Source organism: Salvelinus alpinus, chromosome 16 (genome assembly GCF_045679555.1).
Source record: "Salvelinus alpinus chromosome 16, SLU_Salpinus.1, whole genome shotgun sequence".
NCBI classification, from domain to species: Eukaryota; Metazoa; Chordata; class Actinopteri; order Salmoniformes; family Salmonidae; genus Salvelinus; species Salvelinus alpinus.
In genome coordinates, this window is record NC_092101.1 from 25705444 (window position 1) to 25724963 (window position 19520).

Genomic DNA, 19520 nt, shown 5'->3' on the forward strand with positions numbered 1-19520 from the left:
ACAATAACATCTAGCTCCTGTATTGGTTTTCATTGTATAGGACACTGCAAAGCATCCTTAAACATCAAACTCACCTTGTAAAAAAAGTACTGTACAAGGGTTGCTATTCTAATGTAGTAGAAGTGGCCATGGACAAGCAGCAATTTGGAAAGGAATTTAAACCTCGCTATTGCATAGTCACTGTTTTGTACTGCTTGTCTTCCCTCCTTGCCCATGATTCCTGAGAAAAATGAAAAAGTATGTTATTAGCCACCTTGTACTGAAACTACAAACAAAATACAATATTGAGTAATTGGTTATTGGGACGTTCCATGTCATTTCAGAAAGCCATGACCCACCATATCAGATTGTTCTGAAATATCTTATGTTTCTAACTACAGAAACTAAGCATTCAGGAAACATTTTGTTGAAATAAAATTAGATCTCTGAGAAATTAAGCTAATTGATTGCAACCAAATTGTCCATTTTAATTTATAGGATTCAGATAATATTCAGTCATTATAGTATCTAACATCCAATTTGGACCAAACGTTTTTCTATTAATAAGTAAGACATGAGGAATCCAAAGAAGTGGTCAAAAGCCATTAGTTCTCAATGTTTAACAAGTGGTACGGAGCTGCGGCTCGGAGTATTGTTTCTTCATCCTATGTAATGTATTCTCAGTGAATTTGGTTTTTCCCTGTTCACAGAAATGTGTCATTGAAGGTTTATGTCCCATCCTAGATCCTGATATTTCCAGGTTCTGACCACTAGATGGTGCTGTTCCTGCTATTAGGCATTTTTTTTTTAAGAACTCCCCATTGTTAGGTAATTCAAATAACCAAATTCAACCTAGCTAATTTCCGATTTATACGAAATTGTTTGACTACAGAGGTAGCAAAACTGTACTTCAAATCTATGATACTCCCCCACTTAACATACTGCTTGACTAGTTGGGCCCAAGCTTGCTGTACAACAGTAAGACCTATTCAGTCTGTCTACAAACAGGCTCTCAAAGTGCTTGATAGGAAGCCCAATAGCCATCATCACTGTCACATCCTCAGAAAGCATGAGCTCCTGAGTTGGGAAAATCTTGTGCAATACACCGATGCATGTCTTGTATTCAAGATCCTAAATGGCTTGGCTCCCCCTCCACTCAGTATTTTTGTTAAACAGAAAACCCAAACATATGGCAGCAGATCCACAAGGTCTGCCATGAGAGGTGACTGTGTAGTTCCCCTAAGGAAAAGCACCTTTAGTAAATCCGCTTTTTCTGTGAGGGCTTCCCATGTCTGGAATACACTGCCATCAGACACACATAACTGCACCACATATCACACTTTCACAAAATGCTTGAAGACATGGCTAAAGGTCAATCAGATTTGTGAACATGGTCCCTAGCTGTGTGTTGCCGCTTTCCATGTCTGTTGTCTGTAACTTGTGAGGTGTGGAAACACTTTGTTGCTTTTATGAATTTTGTCTTGCTGCTTTTTGTTCTATGTTGCCCTGTCTGTATGCTACGTCTTGCTTGTCCTATGTTGCTATGTCTATATGCTATGTTTTGTTCTATGTTGCTATTGTCTATATTGTAATTGTTTTTAATAACCTGCCCAGGGACTGCGGTTGAAAATTAGCCGGCTGGCTAAAACCGGCACTTTTACTGAAACTTTGATTAATGTGCACTGTCCCTGTAAAAATAAACTCAAACTCAAAGGAACAGTTAATCCAAATTACATATTGGTTTTCTTACCCTGTAAGCAGTCTATGGACCAGGTATGGGAGCAACCCACACTTTGGTTTTGTTTACCTGGCCACTGTTTCAAATACTAAATGTTTTGCATTTGTAGCACAAATACAATGCAAGTCAATGGTACCTATATTAGCATTTCCACGCTTCATATCCAAATCATCTATAAGTAACATCATTGAGTTGCACAATCAATTTTTAGATACTTTAAATTTGGACATGATTTGGACATAAAGCACGCAAATGATAATATAGGTACCATTGACTTGCACTGTTTACCTTGACCTGGCAAAGCATGAGTTGCTGTCATATCTGGTCCATAGACTGCTTACAGGGTAAAAAACAACAATGCAATTTAGTAATTTGGGTGAACGACCCCTTTAACAAGGCAGGGGGGTTCTTTAAAAAAAAAAAAAAAATCACCTAATAGCAGGAACAGCACCATCTAGTGGTCAGAACCTGGTAATATCAGGATGTAGGATGGGACATAAACCCAACAACTACAATGACTAATTTCTATGAACAGAAAAAAATCCCCATCACTGAATACATGACATAATATGAAAAAACAATGCTCTGACCCGCAGCGCCATACTACTTGTCAAACAGAGAACCGATACATACTATATACTCTTTGTTGGGGTGATATTTGGCGTGGGATGTGGGTAGGTCTGTGGATGGCTTTCGACCATTTCTTTGGATTCCTCATGTCTAATTCATTGTTAGAATAAAGTTTGGTCCAAATCAGATGCTTGGTACTATATTTATTTAATATTATATGAATCCTATCAATTAAAATGGCCAATTTGGGTGCAGCTTAATTTGTCAGAGACCAAATTATATTTCAACAAAATAATGTTGGGGGAATGCTAATCTTAACAGAAACGATTTTAGAACAATCTGAGATGGTGGGCATCGAAATCCTCTTTCTCGTGCTTTTTGAGGTGGAATGACCCTATTGTAATTTGATGGGATGGTGAACTTACCTATGCCAACATGGGCTTCTTGAATCATGCTGACATCATTGGCTCCATCCCCAATGGCTAAAGTGATGGGTTTCTCTAGAGATGTTTTCAGCAATCTCACCACCTGTCAAGCAGCATAAAATACTCATTAATAAGCAGTCCAAATGAGACCAGGGGCAAGTCCACAGCAATTAACCTTTAATGTAACACTGCAGACAAAAATCACAGCACTGGTCAGATAATCTACCCTCCACAGCACTGACCACTAATACAAAAAGCAGAGAAACCAAAATATAAAGCTGAAATAACTTCCTGAAGATTAATAGCTAAGACAATTTGTGCATATCATGCAAGAACACGCACTGTTGTGAGCAGTGTTGGGGGTAATGCTTTACAAGGTAACGGGTTAGAGTACTCAGATTACTTTTTGTGGTAATGACTAACTCAAGTGTTAGTTTTTCAATTTAAGTAATCAGTTACTTCTTCTAATAAGTAAGTTGTTACTTTAACAATATTATTTAGCTTTTTCTTTGTTGGTGCAAATAAAAAATGAAAATCCCTCTCCCAAGGCTGTTTATGCCGGTTCGCACTCTTCCTGCTTCTGCACGAACGTTGTGTTGGGTAGCTGGCTGGTAGCGAGATGCCGGAGAATACATTGTGGAACTATTTTGAATTGGTAGAAGAAAAGGCCAGATGTTACCGCTCGAATCTTGACTGGCGCTACTTGCAGGACTCACACGGATCATTGGGTTTAGGCGAGTGGCCCGTTTATTGTCTGGTAATAGCAAACAATGTAGGTGAACAAGTTAAGCTCAGTTAATAAGAATTTACATTTCTCCAGCTCCGTCTTCGCCATAAGCATAAAGGAAAGGGCACTAAAGACTTGTATCCATTGGCACTTTGAAGTGAATCCGGGTTGGCCTTGGTGGGCTAGTTCGAATTGAGTTTCCACCTCCTCCAGAAATTACAAATGTCACGTTGCTAGGTAGCCAATATGTGACTGTGCAACTAGCATCGCTAATGTTGCTAACTAGCAAGATGTGGAATATAATTCACCATGCTGTAACTAACGTTATCCTACACACCTGCCAGGGCAAGCCAGACTGCGATCCATGTATTTAGCTTCCTAATGTTAGCTAGATAGCTAAACTGTTAGCATCGTCGCTAGCATAACAGGCTAGCTTAATTCCTACCTTCCTTGCCATGGCATTGGCTATTAGCTAGATAACAAAGCAAACCAGACAACAGGCTTGATATGATGTAGCTAGCTAGTTGACTTTAAAAGGGCACTAAAAGTTCACAATGTAGTCGTATAGGCCTAGTTTTACATATAACCCAGTTCGTATCAGGTACAACAGATTGGTAGCCAGTTGTCCTTGTTAGCTATTTGAGCTCTCCTTTTACATATGTATTTAAGTATTGTAAAGTAGATATTGCGTCTGTCATTGTTACATGAGTTGGTATAGCACAGAGTGATACAGACGTAGCGTGCTAACGTTACCTCTACTCTACTGGGCATAAGAATGATCAACATGTCTTAAGAGGGTTTTCTTTTTGCTAACGCAAAATGAATGTAACGACCAATTAGTTACTTTCCATAGTAAGTAACGGTGCACGTTACTTTCAATGGGTGTGCCTGTCACGCCCTGACCTTAGTATTCTTTGTTTTCTTTATTATTTTGGTTAGGTCAGGGTGTGACAAGGGTGGTATGTGTGTTTTTGTCTTATCTAGGGGTTTTTGTATGTCTAGGTGTGTGTGTCTAGTCTAGACATATGTAGGTCTATGGTGGCCTAGATTGGTTCCCAATCAGAGGCAGCTGTTTATTGTTGTCTCTGATTGGGGATCCTATTTAGGTTACCATTTTCCAGTTTGGTTGGTGGGTTATTGTCTATGTTGATGTTGCATGTCTGCACTCCGTGTTTATAGCGTTCACGTTCGTTTTGTTAATTTGTATAGTTTGTTAGTGTTCTTCGTGTTCAGTCGTCTTGTATTAAAATATGCATTCACATCACGCTGCGCTTTGGTCTCCTCACTACAACGAACGTGACGTTGTAAAGTAATGAGTTACTTTTCAAAAGTAACGTTCCCCAACACTGGTTGTGAGAGAGTTGTAAGAGTGCACTGTTTTAATCATACAGTATGTTAATTCTACTATGATATAAGTTGTAGCCTGTTAGTAGACAATCATCTTTAGACATTTGTTCTAAATTCTTGATAGAGCATGAGAAAAATCCGAATAGCGCTGTTCTCTGGCTCCATTCATAAAGGAGACCCCTAATAGGCTGGTAGTGACGTGAAGCAGTGACAGTAAGGGAACTTGCCTTGGCCTTCTGCAGGGGCGCCATCCGGCAGCACAGCACGGCAGAGCAGTTCTTGCACACCTCCATGAAGAGCTTCTCGTGCCCCCGCAGTGCCAGAGACAGGCTGGCCCCGTCCACCACCAGGCCATGTTGGATCACATGGTCCTCTTTGATCCTACACACACAGAGAGGAGAGCAGGTATAAATAACTATACAGCCTTAGCATAGAGGTCCTCACGACACAGGATGTGTACACACACACACACTACAGTGCATCTCACAAATGGGCCATCACTGGGAGGGTTATGCATCATTTCCGAACATAATCAACCAATTTTAAATGGAATTTAATAAAAACATATTAATGGTCTTGATTTCTCATAACCATATCCATCATTTGTCACCCAGCACGGGTGGTATGTGGGAGGATTCGAGTCGTGACTACCTCTACAAAAAAAATTATATCTTCCAGTTAGAGTGCTATGGCAACTCTTCTCTGCTTTCCAAACTGAGTCACCCACGGCGCATCGTGCCTAATGATAATCTCCCCCCAGGGGACCTGCACCGAGACTCCTCCTTCACCATTAATAAGCCAAGGACCATTGAAAAAGGGACTGTATCAGTAGTGATACAGAACAGAAGGTTCCAGAGCTGCTCTGACAACATTCTGACATGTAGAGAATCACTGTGTAGTGTGAACATTAGAGCACTGTCCTTAACACTAAATATGACGTTAATCTCTGACTTCTATACTTATTTATTGCACCCAGACTTGTAGATTACCCTGAATACATCAACCTGCTGATGAGGGCATGTGGACAAGTCAACCCAGGACACAACATGGATCACAGACATAGTGAGTGACATGAAGATCATGGGGAAACATGGTGGTAGATGTGAGTAAAAGTGTCCTACCTCCTTGCCAGTTGTCGGAGCTGCTCGGCACACTCGTTGTCAGACTTCTGCTGCACCAGCTCCAGGATGTTCATGGTGCGGTGGAAGTGGCCGCAGGAGAGGCTGACACTGACCGCTGTCTCGTGCTTGTCCCCGGTCAGCACCCACACCTTGATCCCGGCCAGGCGCAGCGCCTCAATGGTCTCCTGGACCTTCTCCTGCAGCCTGGGGACACAGACATAACACCAGTCACAGCACGTTACACAGCACGTTAGCCTCTCTGCCATATAAAGACCGAAAAAGGTAGAACCAGAGGTGGTTCATTTACGTTAAACAGTAGGGAGGGTTTCTGTGAGTGTACGCGCACTCATTGCAGTACAAGAAACAGAGTTTTTCTTTCTACCTCAATTTTCATCCTTCCACCACAGGAGGCAAACAACTTACAGCTTATAATTGTACAATTAACATAACCTGTCTGAATAGCCTCAATGCTGCTGTAGCAAATTTGCACACATCCATAATCCATTGGAGTGTGTTGAGAGACCATCCTCCTGAATTAAACGTGTATGTACACACCCCTTCAAATTAGTGGATTTGGCTATTTCAGCCACTACAGTTGCTGATAGGTGTATAAAATCGAGCACACAGCCATGCAATCTCCATAGACAAACATTGGCAGTAGAATGTCCCGTACTGAAGAGCTCAGTGACGTTCAACATGGCAACGTCAAAGGATGATACCTTTCCAACAAGTCAGTTCGTTACGTTTCTGCCCTGGTCAACTGTAAGTGCTGTTATTGTGAAGTGGAAACGTCTAGGAGCAACAACAGCTCAACCGCAGAGTGGTAGGCCACACAAGCTAACAGAACGGGACCGCCGAGTGCTGAAGCGTGTCAAAATCGTCTGTCCTCGGTTGTTATATTCACTACCAAGTTCCAAACTGCTTCTGGAAGCAACGTCAGCACAAGAACCGTTGGGAGCTTCATGAAATGGGTTTCCATGGCCGAGCAGCCGCACACACAAGCCTAAGATCACCATGTGCAATGCCAAGCGTCAGGTGGATTGGTGTAAAGCTCGCCGCCATTGGACTCTGGAACAGTGTAAACGTATTCTCTGGAGTGATGAATCACGCTTCACCATCTGGCAGCCCGAAGGATGAATCTGGGATTGGTAGATGCCTGGAGAACACTACCTGCCCGAATGCATAATGCCAACTGTAAAGTTTGGTGGAGGAGGAATAATGGTCTGGGGCTGTTTTTCATGGTTTGGGCTAGGCCCTTTAGTTCCAGTGAAGGGAAATCTTAATGCTACAGCATACAATGACATTCTAGATGATTCTGTGCTTCCAATTTTGTAGAAACAGTTTGGGGAAGGTCCTTTCCTGTTTCAGCATGACAATGTCCACGTGCACAAAGCGAGGTCTATGCAGAAATGGTTTGTTGAGAACAGTGTGGAAGAACTTGACTGGCCTGCACAAAGCCCTGACCTCAACCCCATTGAACACCTTTGTGATGAATTAGAACGCTGATTGCGAGCCAAGCCTGATCGCCGAACATCAGTGCCCGACCTCACCAATGCTCGTGGCTGAACGGAAGCAAGTCCCTGCAGCAATGTTCCAACATCTAGTGGAAAGTCCTCCCAGAAGAGTGGAGGCTGGATAGCAGCAAAGGGGGGGGACCAACTCCATATTAATGCCCATGATTTTGAAATGAGATGTTCGATGAGCAGGTGTCCACAAACTTTTGGTCATGTAGTGTATGTAGGCTCTTAATTCTGTTTAATTGACCATTTAATTTACAATTGATGTTATGACAGAATCAATAGAGGTAACGAGGGCATCAATGAGATGTCTTAGTCAGACCAGGCAATTAGTCAATCAATTAACCATGTGAACATAATTACATTGGGGAGATGGGGCCCTTAGGGGGCTAACGAATGAAACATCTGCTCTATGATAGCCCATTAAAGCGGCCTGCTTAACCAAGTGTTCAAGTGGTGAAACATCTAGTAGTGAGAAAAAGCCAAATATTACCTATTATCCCTCTAAGAGTAAGCAAGAAGAATGTGTTGTGTTATAAACAAGAACATCCTGTATCACTGCACTGTTGGAGCTAGGAACATACACTATACTACCGTTCAAAAGAAAGGTTCTTATTTTCTTTAAAGAAAAGCAAAAAAAAAATGTCCATTAAAATAACATCAAATTGATCAGAAATACAGTGTAGACATTGTTAATGTTGTAAATGACTATTGTAGCTGGAAAGGGCAGATTTTTTAAATGTAATAACTACATAGGCGTACAGAGGCCCATTATCAGCAACCATCACTCCTGGGAGTAGTACACATCATGGTACGAGATCTTCAGTTTCTTGGCAATTTCTCGCATGGAATAGCCTTCATTTCTCAGAACAAGAATAGACTGACGAGTTTCAGAAGAAAGTGCTTTGTTTCTGGCCATTTTGAGCCTGTAATCGAATCCACAAATGCTGATGCTCCAGATACAACTAGTCTAAAGAAGGCCAGTTTTATTGCTTCTTTAATCAGAACAACAGTTTACAGTTGTGCTAACATAATTGCAAAACGGTTTTCTAATGATCAATTAGCCTTTTAAAATGATATACTTGGATTAGCTAACACAACGTGCCATTGGAACACAGTAGTGATGGTTGCTGATAATGGGCCTATGTAGGTATTAAATATATATATATTTTTTTAAATCTGTCGTTTCCAGTTACAATAGTCATTTACAACATAAAAAATGTCTACACTGTATTTCTGATAAATTTGATGTAATTTTAATGGACAAAAAAATATGCTTTTCTTTCAAAAACAAGGACATTTCTAAGTGACCCCAAACTTTTGAACGGTAGTGCAAGCATTGCTACAACCGCGATAAGATCTGCAAAATGTGTATGCAACCAATAGCATTTTATTTGATTATTCAGCCCTAATGTTGGACACAAACATTATGTTTTCATCCAGAGTCACATTTATTTATTTATTTCCCAAGCTATAGCATACAATATTTTACATACGGCAGGTTTTTAAAGGACCAAAGAGTTTACTTTGTGTTTTCATTTTTTGCCATGGAAAAAATATTGCTATACTGGTATCGTCACAGCCCTAGCTGAGGCATTCCATGTAAGAAATGTAGTAATCAGCGTAGAGGTGGATAGTCGATACTATCCATGTCTACGATACTGGTATCGTTACCGCCCTATTAAGCACGTTGTTCACAAGCGGCACTGCAGTATGAATACAGAGATGATGTTGCGATAGAAATGTTAAAGTTAGGTGGTAAAAGCCAGACTGATTAAGGGGCTAAGATTGATCATATCCTCAATAATGTAGAGGCTCATTCCTTTTTTGGGGGTGAGCAGAGCAGCATCCTCTGAGCGAGAAGTTCTATAAGCACCTTGTTCGCCGGAGGGGGAATTAATTAGAGGAGAGAGAAAGAGAGAGGAGACTGGGCTGCGTCACAGGCAGATGGTGTGGTCTGTCTGGGTCTCACTACAGAGCAAGCACACACACACTCAAACGTCAACAGAGTCTCTCCTGGATTTCCACTGACCAGTGGCCAAATCCAGACTGCCTCTGCTTCACCAACAATGATGAGACAGCCTATAGGGAGGAAGTCAGAGATCTGGCAGTGTGGTGCCAGGACAACAACTTCTCCCTCAATGTAAGCAAGACAAAGGAGCTGATCGTGGACTACAGGAAAAGGAGGGCCGAACATGCCCCCATTCACATCGACGGGGCTGTAGTGGAGCGGGTCGAGAGTTTCAAATTCCTTGGTGTCCTCACCACCAACAAACTATCATGGTACAAACACACCAAGACAGTCGTAAAGAGGGATGGCCAACACCTTTCCCCCTCAGGAGACTGAAAAGATTTGGCATGGATCCTCAAAAAGTTCTACAGCTGCACCACCGAGAGCATCCTGACTGGTTGCATCAATGCCTGGTATGGCAACTGCTCGGCATCCGACCGTAAGGCGCTACAGAGGGTAGTGTGTACTGCCCAGTACATCCCTGGGGCCAAGCTTCCTGCCATCCAGGACCTATATACTAGGTGGTGTCAGAGAAAGGCCCCAAAAATTGTCAAAGACTCCAGTCACCCATGTCATACTGTTCTCTTTGCTACCCAATGGCAAACGGTACGTGAGCGCCAAGTCTAGGTCCAAAAGGCTCCTTAGCAATTTCTACCCCCAAGCCATAACATTGCTGAACAATTCATCAAATGGCCACTGGATTATCTATGCATAGTCACTTTACCCCTACCTACATGTACAAATTACCTTGACTAACCTGTACCCCCGTACATTAACTTGGTACCGGTACCCCCTGTATATAGCCTCGTTATTGTTATTTTATTGTGATACTTATTATTTTATTACTTTAGTTTATTTAGTTAATAATTTATTGAACTGCATTGATGGTTAAGAGCTTGTAAGTAAGCACTTCACAGTAAGGTCTATTTTTTTATTTTTAACTGACTTGGCCCAGCAAGTCAGTTAAGAACAAATTCTTATTTACAATGACAGCCTACACCGGCCAAACTCGGACGACGCTGGGCCAATTATGCACCGCCCTATAGGATTCCCAATCACGGCCAGTTGTGATACAGTCTGGATTCAAACCAGGTTGTCTGTAGTGACTCTAGCACTGAGATGCAGTGTCTTAGACCACTGCGCCACTTGGGAGCCCCAAGTCTACACCTGTTGTATTGGGCGCATGTGACAAATAAACTGATTTTGATTTTCAGTGTCTCCATGGCCACTGTTCAGCATGTGTGACTGACAGGGAGCTACACCAGTCTGAGGGATTCTATGTAATAAATGTTGTAATCAGCTTAGACATGAATAGTCGCCTTAAGATGTACTCAAAACCAACCCAGATGCAGATGACAGTTGAGCCTTTGTTACATTATTGTTTTATTGGAGCATGCGTACGCCCAATCACATTTTATTTTGACAGGCCCCTTAACAACACAATCACATAAAACGAGCTTGAATGTTGGATCCTGATCCTTTCTAAAGATATGCCTCTAACCAATCTTAACAGAGCCTAGATCCCAAAATTCAGAGCACCATCTCAATCCAGCAGCACGCGTGCAATGCCTTTATGCTCAGCAGCACACTAGGTGACTGATGTATGACACGTTGCAGGGCTGCATGCAGAAAGGCATGAGTCATGTTTGATTGGTTAAGTGCATTAGGCTCAGGAGGACTGAGCCCAGCCCCCAGCCCAGGGAGGCTCCTGCTGCACGGAGGTGATGAGTCACAATGATCTGTTAAGGTAAACAATCTGGGGAAAAGGAACAGAGGAGGAAGTGATGTGCCTCTAGTGCCATGTTAAATCATTTTCTGATTCCATTGTATTTCCATTGTGAATTCATGCAGCATATCTTGACAGGCATATAATTTGACCTCATCAGTGCATTTGTTACGATAATAATCCATATAAAGTACAGTAATTAGTTAAATTAGAGGCAGGTGTGAAAATAAAACCAAGGTTGAAATACTATAAAAGACTGAGATACTGTGAAATCGAATGAGAGGCTGATTTCGCTCTGTTGGAAGATTTGGCACACGCTGCATTTCGCAGGGAGCGCGTTTTTAGAGACAGATGGGACTTTTTTTGTAGAAAGTACAGATTGGCTCATCAGATATTGTTTCCCAAAACGAATCTTATAGAATCTTTGCGAGGATTTAAGACCTACTTTAAAATGGCAAACATGCCATTCCTGTGCACATCCAAGCGCCATCCACCCTCGTGTTTTTGGCAACTAGCACTTTTCAGCGGGTGCTGGCCGATTGGCATCTCACAGCCCTCAATGAGCTAATGTTTTGGATGCAATTATCAGCAAAACGAACTGTAACATACAATTTCCTTACACCATCGCACAACAAGTTGAAGTCAAGAGGGGTTTCTTTGCCATCAATGGGTTCTCAAATACAAACGGTGTAATAGACAGCACCCACATTACCATAAAAGCACCATCCCAAAACAAGTGCAACTATGTGAACAGAAACGGCTTCCACTCTTAATGTGATAGGTTATGCGATGAGCAAAAGACGCTACTGAATATGATGGCAAGGTGGCCATGTGGTACGCACGACTCGTTCATTCTGCAGAACAGCAATGTTGGCCTATAAGCCTACAGGAGGGAGCTGTTGAGGATGGATGGCTGAGTGTTGCCTACTTATTTGAAGTACACTGACACTAGCACTTCTATTTCAGTCTCGGAGAAATTCATATTTTTGTCGTAGTTTTTTATGCTTGCAATGTATTTCACGGTACAGCGTTGTATATTACACACAGGCTTTAAAGGGATGATTCTGACCATTATTGGTTAATTAGGGACGTTTAGAAATGCAAATAGCCAAAGTCCTGCATGAGCACAGAGGTTAAGAACAATTGGTATTTATATAAATGGTCATCTCGTACTGGTGTGCGAATTACGTTTTCTACGCATACGAACATTCTAAATTCCGTTCGAAAGTAGTATTTTAGAACAGTTTCTACGCAATATTGATAAATTATGCCTCAGGTGTGCAAAGCCCTAAGAGACTTAACCAGAAAGACTCACAGCTGTAATCACTGCCAAAGGTGATTCTAACATGTATTGACTCAGGGGTGTGAATACTTATGTAAAATAGATATTTCTGCATTTCAAAAATCTAAAAACATGTTTTCACTTTGTCACAGGGTATTGTGTGTCGATGGATGAGAAAAAAATGGATTTAATCCATTTTGAATTCAGGCTGTAACAACAAAATAGGGAATAAGTCAAGGGGTGTGAATACTTTCTGAAGGCACTGTATATGTTAAACTCTACTGATCAATTGTTCAAATAGCCCAACCCTTTCAGATAACATTGCTTGGTTTCACAATGAGCTAACCCATGACCAGACATACACCACAGTGTTGTTGACATACTTGTCTTCCACCCCAGTGGCTCCCAGCAGCTCCAGGTCCTTCTCTATGAAGCTAAAGACTTCGGCCAGCCTCTCCTCTCTCTGCTGCAGGGCCGTGCGGGCCTTGTGGAGCCGCTGGTCCACCTCCTCATACTCCTCCACACTGAAGTGTCTGCAGGCCACCACCAACGTCCGCAGGCCCTTCTGGAGAGAGGGGAAGAAAGAGGGGAAAGAGAAAGAAATGAGAAGCTGTCAGGGACGGGCTCTATATCAAATAACCACACACCTGCCAGTCACAAATCAAAAACAATCTCTCAGTAGATCCTGATCTCTGGATAAATTGACCGTTAAGATGCAAGATTTATTGATTTTGGTGGGGGAGTCTGGGGGGAAAGGACCAAAAGTAATCTTTACAGTGCAATTTTTTATATATATTTTTTTTTAAATACACCATCGAGAGCCCACACATGGAAAAATGTGGGGACTTTTTTCAGACAAGTGTGAAATGTATCTCCAATCTTGTGGAATGAAAATGGGTGTGGTATGTGAGGGTGTCCATGTGTGCATGAGCATCCAAGTACCCATGTGTTCATTTCAGACAGGAAGTGTCCCAGCTGCACTGGTGCGCTCTTCAGTACAGATAATAAAAGATAGCATTTAGCATAGCAAAAATCTGCTGCACATAAGGGCTGGAAATAGTTCCTAGTCTAATATGATTTGATGTGGTATACTCACCAAGGCAAATTCATCTACATGTACTCTTGTTTTGTTGATTTCTCCACTTGTAGTAAAAGGAAGAATAGCGGACTCCGCTCCCTTTGTAAATAGTACTTTTTCCCCTACAGCAATAGACCAAATATATTGCAAATGAGTTGTCATAATCAGTCTTGGCCCGATATGAAATACAGGGAAATTGACTGAACTACATTACAGGACTAAATCAAAAGGTGGGTAACATCTATCTAATTACATGCCATTTTAGCAGATGCTTTTATTCCAAAGCGACTTGCAGTCAGTCATAAGTGCATACATTTTTTTTGCGTATGGGTGGTCCCGGGAATCAAACCCACTATCCTGATGTTGCAAGAGTCATGTTCTACCAACTGAGCTACAGAGGACCTCCTGTAATGAAATGCTAATACAACATTTATGAATGAGCCATTCAAGTCTAATATGGAGAAATCACTGTACCTGTGGGTGTCTGTAATATGACACTCATTCTCCTTCTGTTTGCATCAAACTCTAGTACATGGAGTAGTTTAAACCTGTGGGACAAGGAATTACATCACTTGTTATGCACAGTACAGGTTCATCATCTACATAAAATGCCATGGACTCTTCAATCATACAAAATTATACTTACTTTTCTGGCTTTCCAAATGTTTTTATTTCCATAGTTTCACCGTGGCTACCAATGAAGGTTACCCCCATCCTGCAATTAAATTTGATCATGTGACATTGCTGACCATAAATACTAACATGCAGACTGTTGCCCATACATGACCCTAACTGTAATGCATGGTCAGCTGGGTCTGGAATGTGGTCTGGAATGTGCTGAACCTTGAAAACCATTTGTCTCAATAAATGTTCATTTGTCTGAGTGCTTGTATGTCCAAAAAGACCTGGGAGACCAGCACTGGTCATATATCTATAGATATTACATTTTATTCACCAACAACAGTACAAATGGGTTGAACAGCACGTCATGACAGCTATCTTCCTGGGTACCTTTTCGTGGCTTCCACCAGTGCTTTCTCGTCCGGCGAGGAGGCATAGTACTCCATCTGTGAGGAGAAGCCGTTTGCGTGGGAGAAGGGATCCCCCGGGCCGTCGCCTGGCTGCTCGTAGCTGATCTGCACTGTGTGACACAGCGACACTGCCTTTAGGAACAGCAACTCCTCCCGACTCTGAGAGGTGACAGACAGAGAGACAAACAGACAGACATGAGTACAGTACCTAGTCATCAAACCACTGACCGGCCAAAGCCATGACGACAGTTAATGAAAAAGTATAACACATGGGTAGAAATACAGACATAACCTGTATATTTCATGAATGGACAGACAGTGAATGGATAAATACTGTCACAAGTCACTTGGGCAATATGTGAGGTTTTAATGGTGTTTACCAGAGGAGGCACAGATCGGTCAGGCGAGTCATCCGTCATTCCCTCAGGTACAAGCTTTCCATTGATTTCCTGATATTTGATACCGTTGATTGAACATTCACGGAACAGCATCTCGTTCTCCGTCAGGGTGCCGGTTTTATCCGTAAATACGTATTCTACCTAGAACACAAATAAACAGAGGCTGATCATTACACACTCACACAAACTCAGCTATGACGTTGAGACCTACAGCGAAGTGCTTGGTGCCCGTACCTGTCCCAGCTCCTCGTTCAGATCGGATGTGTTGACCTGAGCCATCTGGTCGCTCTCCTCGTGATAGAGGTCCAAGTCCCAGCCAATGAAAAACGAGCCCAAGAACTTCTGCATCTCCACAGTGACGTAGAGCGAGATAGGGATGATGAAGTTGTAGAGGACCAGAAATGCCAGGAAATCAGAGATGAACTTCAGGATCTGTCAACAAGGAAGTGGGTGGTAGAGGGACACACGACAAATGGCTTGAGACCTCATTGGAAAGCGAACAGAGGTTTTAGGAGAGCACCTTTCTTATTGACTGTCAGGGTGAGAGGCACTTTCTCTAATATCCTGTCACAATACGTTGAGTCATACCCACTGCTACTGTATGGGAAGCCACACCAAGAGATGTTGAAAATGTAATACATCTTCCCATCTCCTTCAAACACATTATCCCCCAAAACCACAAACTATTTGCAAATAATAAGTATCCAAGAATCCTATGAAATCTAAGATGCTCTGTTTTAGACCATAACGTATCAGCGTGAATAAAGTCTCAGACAGTGACTGACCTGGCTGCTGTTTCTCTCCTGCTCTGTCTTCTGGTTGTAGAAGGGCTCGTCCCATTTGTTCTCAGCCTGCCAGGCGTACTTCAGGATGGTGCTGAGGATCGCCTCAAACAGCAGGATGCCCAGGTATATGAGCAGAAAGGTGTTCATGGACCTGAGGGAAAAACAGCACAGATACACACAGTCTGATGTACATAGAGATGAACCTGAAACCTGAGAAGAGGAAACTCAGAAGTGTTCAGAGTTGTTGTAGCGGTGCAAAATGTCCTAATGCGCACTTCTCCACTGCAGAGCGCTTCTGGGATTTGCACTTGTAGTTCAGGGCCATCTTGGACTCCATCCCAGTGTAAACTGCCACACCTGCAAATCAAGAGTGGAACTCTACTGAACCCTGCATAGACAACAACCAACTGGGCAACTGAGTTCAACAGAGGATAACTGAGGACAGACAACAATATGGATGGCAACATTGAGAGCCAGAAGCCACTTACCAAAAATTTCTTTGGTATTTTTTAATCTTGCTCCTCGAAGCAGTAGGTTTTCTGGTCCAAGGGGTCTAATGAGGCAGAGACAAAAAGTGAATGATACAACAGAATTACTTTTTTTTTTCAACAGCAAATAGAAACAATTTGTGCCATTCCATCCATGCAACCCAGATAAAAACTAGATTTTCCGATTTTGCAATCTCACCTTACAATCTCTTCTCCTTGTTGTGTTACCGTTATTCGCCCGACAAACCTGAAAGTAGAAGCATTTCTGCTGAGTGGGGAGAGTAACAGAGAAACTGCAACACCAACAGTCCTGTCATTCAACCCTAAAAAAGACCTCCATTCCAGCCAGTAGAAATGTGAATGTGAGAAATAATAAATAGTCCTGTTCAGTTCTGCGGCCAGTGAAAGAAGAGCTCAGCGTTCTGACTGGCGAGTGAGCGCAGGGTGACTGTACCTTACCTATACAGATCTGCATCTGGCTGCTGACACTCCAGCACAGCATGTAGGGCCTCCAGCCTGGACACCGACTGAGACACCAACGTCTCCGGCACAGAGTAGTGAGTCTACAGGACCACAGAGAGCGTAGGGATACAATCAAGGAGGGACAAATATATCACTTTTATAGAATATAAGTAGACTTTTTACAGTGAGACAGTAAGCCTTAAAAGCAAAGAAATAGCAGTGTACATTATAATGATTTAGAAAGGAATACAGCCTTACAGTGCCATAAAAATGGCAACAGTTTCACAGCGCCAGCCTTTGTCTACTGGTGAACAGGTTAAAGAGGCCACGAGGCTTGTTAGGTTTACATTTATAATTTAACTGAATCACTCTGACTGCTTGAGGCAAAATCCAATCTGGTGCTAAAACCCCCTCAGTGAGAAAGCGATTCCATTGCATTCTAATGTCATTACTGCAAACAGCCATAAAATACAAGTAGCTGGAACTGACGGCTGATGACAGAGAGGCTGCATCACTAAGATTGCACAAGAAAAAAAACAGACAAAAAATACATTTCACAAATTAAATAAAAATTGATAAATAAATAAACTGATATATGACACAAGCATTTTGATTAGAAGCAGATAATTAGATATATTGCCTCTGGCAAAAACATGAGATGTCTCAGACTGCACAAGTACTATCACAGAAATTAAATACAAGTTTTCCCTCCCCTTGTGAAAGGGGGAAAGCTAATTAATTTAGGGCTCAGAGAGAAAAAGAAAGCGAGAGTGGGGACGGAAGATTAAAAGCCCAACCTTTAGATTAGTCTCTCCGTCCAGGCTGGTGGTGGTGATGTGACATGTCCCCTCAGCTCGGTCTGATGATAAGAGGACCAGGTCCACTGGGAACGTCTCATCTTTGGCCACACGGACTATGTCCCCCACCTGAGCAGACAGACATGTCAAACATGAATGAGGAGCAAAACTCTCCCATGATATCCACGACCTCAGAATCCAATATTTTCTGAATACTGGACAGTCTAGTTCAATAGTGAATGCCACCATGCACTGTTTTAAAAAGAGAAAACATTTTCCCATGTGAAAACTGCTACATTGCATCTGCAGAACTGTGAAAGAAAAACAAACTAAACTACTTGAATACACGTATTCTTCTGGCAGTTTAAAGCTGGAATCCTTCATGGTGAAACTGCCACGTCCGTTTACGATATTACAATAAAGAAGTTACTGCAAACAAACAGTTTTTTCCACTCGGACATCATTGCCCGTGCGATACAAGAGCACAATATGTACTGTAATTATTTTTACCATGCTGCGCGACGCTCCTCAGCTCAGCAACAAAAACGGTGGTGTTGGGTGAATTATTAGAGTACATGAATGAAGAGTGCTGATATTAAACATTGGCTAGCTAACTCTAACATTTGTTAATTGGGAACAAATCCTCTTATTCAATAACTACCCGGTGAAAACATTTCACACGGAATAGTGTGTACCAACATTTAAACAAATAATGTAACGCCTGAGACTGTGAGTGGTACATTGGTTTTACATTCCTGGCTTTCTGACAAATCTTTAACACAGTGGTACAAAGCACCAGCCAAAAGTGGGAGTTACATGAAATGTAGCCGTTTGTCTGAAATGTGTGTTTAGGGTATGCTAAGTGTTAGGATGGTGTGCTGTTCAAGGTAGGACTCATTATGACACCCCGGTGACTCACTCGGATGTTCTTTGAGCGGGTCTGCACAAGGCTGCCACTGCGCACCACAAACACAGGCGCCCCGTTCACCTCGTTGTCCGCCTTGTGCCTCAGCCAGTCCTCATAGCCCTGAGTGATGGAGGAAGGGATGAGATTTAACCATCTAGACATTCTGACATCCAGACAAAGTACAGTATGTTTGATAAGTAACCACATTCAATTTATTGGATGTACTGTTGATAAGAAAAGAGGAATTAAACCTGTTGCTGCTCTCACCTGTTTGATGGCAGTTACTGTGATGACAAAGAACAGAGGAAGTCCGCTGGTGACAGGGGAAGTGGGGGTGTCTATCATTAGCTGCAAAATAAAGAGATTATGTCAAAGGAGACAACAGTTGGCAATAGTGTAATTTCCTAATTTAACCTAAAAGCACACTGGCCATTCGTAAGCTGAAGCCATTCTTATTGCAGAAAATGCTTCATGAATATTGTACTAAGTATAACGAAACAACAAATGTAGATTTGGACACAGTGGCGGCCAGAGAAAGCAGAAACCAAATTGTGGCTTCTAAGAGTAGCCTGATGAATACTGAAGGTTAGCTGTTAGGGACCTCCGGGCACAGTATGCTCAAGAGCACACAGCAATTATTTTTAGCACAATATTTAGTAATAGTATAGTATTTAGACCAGCAACAGTTATAAATATGGTAGACTGGGTGCTGAGGCAAGGCCTTACCTGAACCAGGAATATGATGAGAAAATAAAAATTGGCTATTCTTCTGAACTGTTCAAACAGGTTTTTGGGAACAAAATTCCAAATGGTGTACTAAAGAGGGGAGCGGGGGCCGGAAGGGGAGGAGAGAACAGAAACATCAAAGTGTGAGTTGTTTGGCACTGAAATAAAATGGTTGCGTAACTTGAACATTTGTTGTTGCTCTTGACACAAAACCTAGGTGTTCAACACCACTGCCTTACCTTGGATGATATGATTCTGTTGTCTGCAAACCGCTGAGGGACATAATGGCCATGTTGAGGAAAGCGGTTTGCGATGTAAACCGTTCTGGTGTCACTTTGATGGGGAGGGTCAAAGCCCTGGAGGAGAGAGAGAGGAGGGTGTAAGGAACAGGTCAAACTTCTACCA

At 42.2% G+C, this 19520-nt stretch overlaps 1 protein-coding gene across 4 annotated transcripts in view; it reads right to left on the reverse strand.

The window, feature by feature from the left end:
- LOC139541199 (phospholipid-transporting ATPase IF-like) overlaps positions 1–19520 on the reverse strand; it is a 36870-nt gene that overhangs the window by 11869 nt on the left and 5481 nt on the right. For all 4 annotated transcript variants that reach the window (XM_071345589.1, XM_071345586.1, XM_071345588.1 and 1 more), the window contains exons 2-22: positions 19355–19471; positions 19116–19205; positions 18657–18737; positions 18402–18509; positions 17483–17611; positions 16683–16786; positions 16423–16470; positions 16224–16288; positions 16011–16092; positions 15736–15886; positions 15185–15382; positions 14933–15091; positions 14533–14711; positions 14168–14236; positions 13996–14069; positions 13540–13643; positions 12827–13008; positions 5908–6111; positions 5014–5167; positions 2713–2815; positions 75–220 (exon numbers count right to left, since the gene is read on the reverse strand). In XM_071345589.1, the coding sequence (XP_071201690.1) occupies positions 75–220; positions 2713–2815; positions 5014–5167; positions 5908–6111; positions 12827–13008; positions 13540–13643; positions 13996–14069; positions 14168–14236; positions 14533–14711; positions 14933–15091; positions 15185–15382; positions 15736–15886; positions 16011–16092; positions 16224–16288; positions 16423–16470; positions 16683–16786; positions 17483–17611; positions 18402–18509; positions 18657–18737; positions 19116–19205; positions 19355–19471 (2547 nt within the window). The remainder of the gene's footprint in view (positions 1–74; positions 221–2712; positions 2816–5013; positions 5168–5907; positions 6112–12826; positions 13009–13539; positions 13644–13995; positions 14070–14167; positions 14237–14532; positions 14712–14932; positions 15092–15184; positions 15383–15735; positions 15887–16010; positions 16093–16223; positions 16289–16422; positions 16471–16682; positions 16787–17482; positions 17612–18401; positions 18510–18656; positions 18738–19115; positions 19206–19354; positions 19472–19520) is intronic.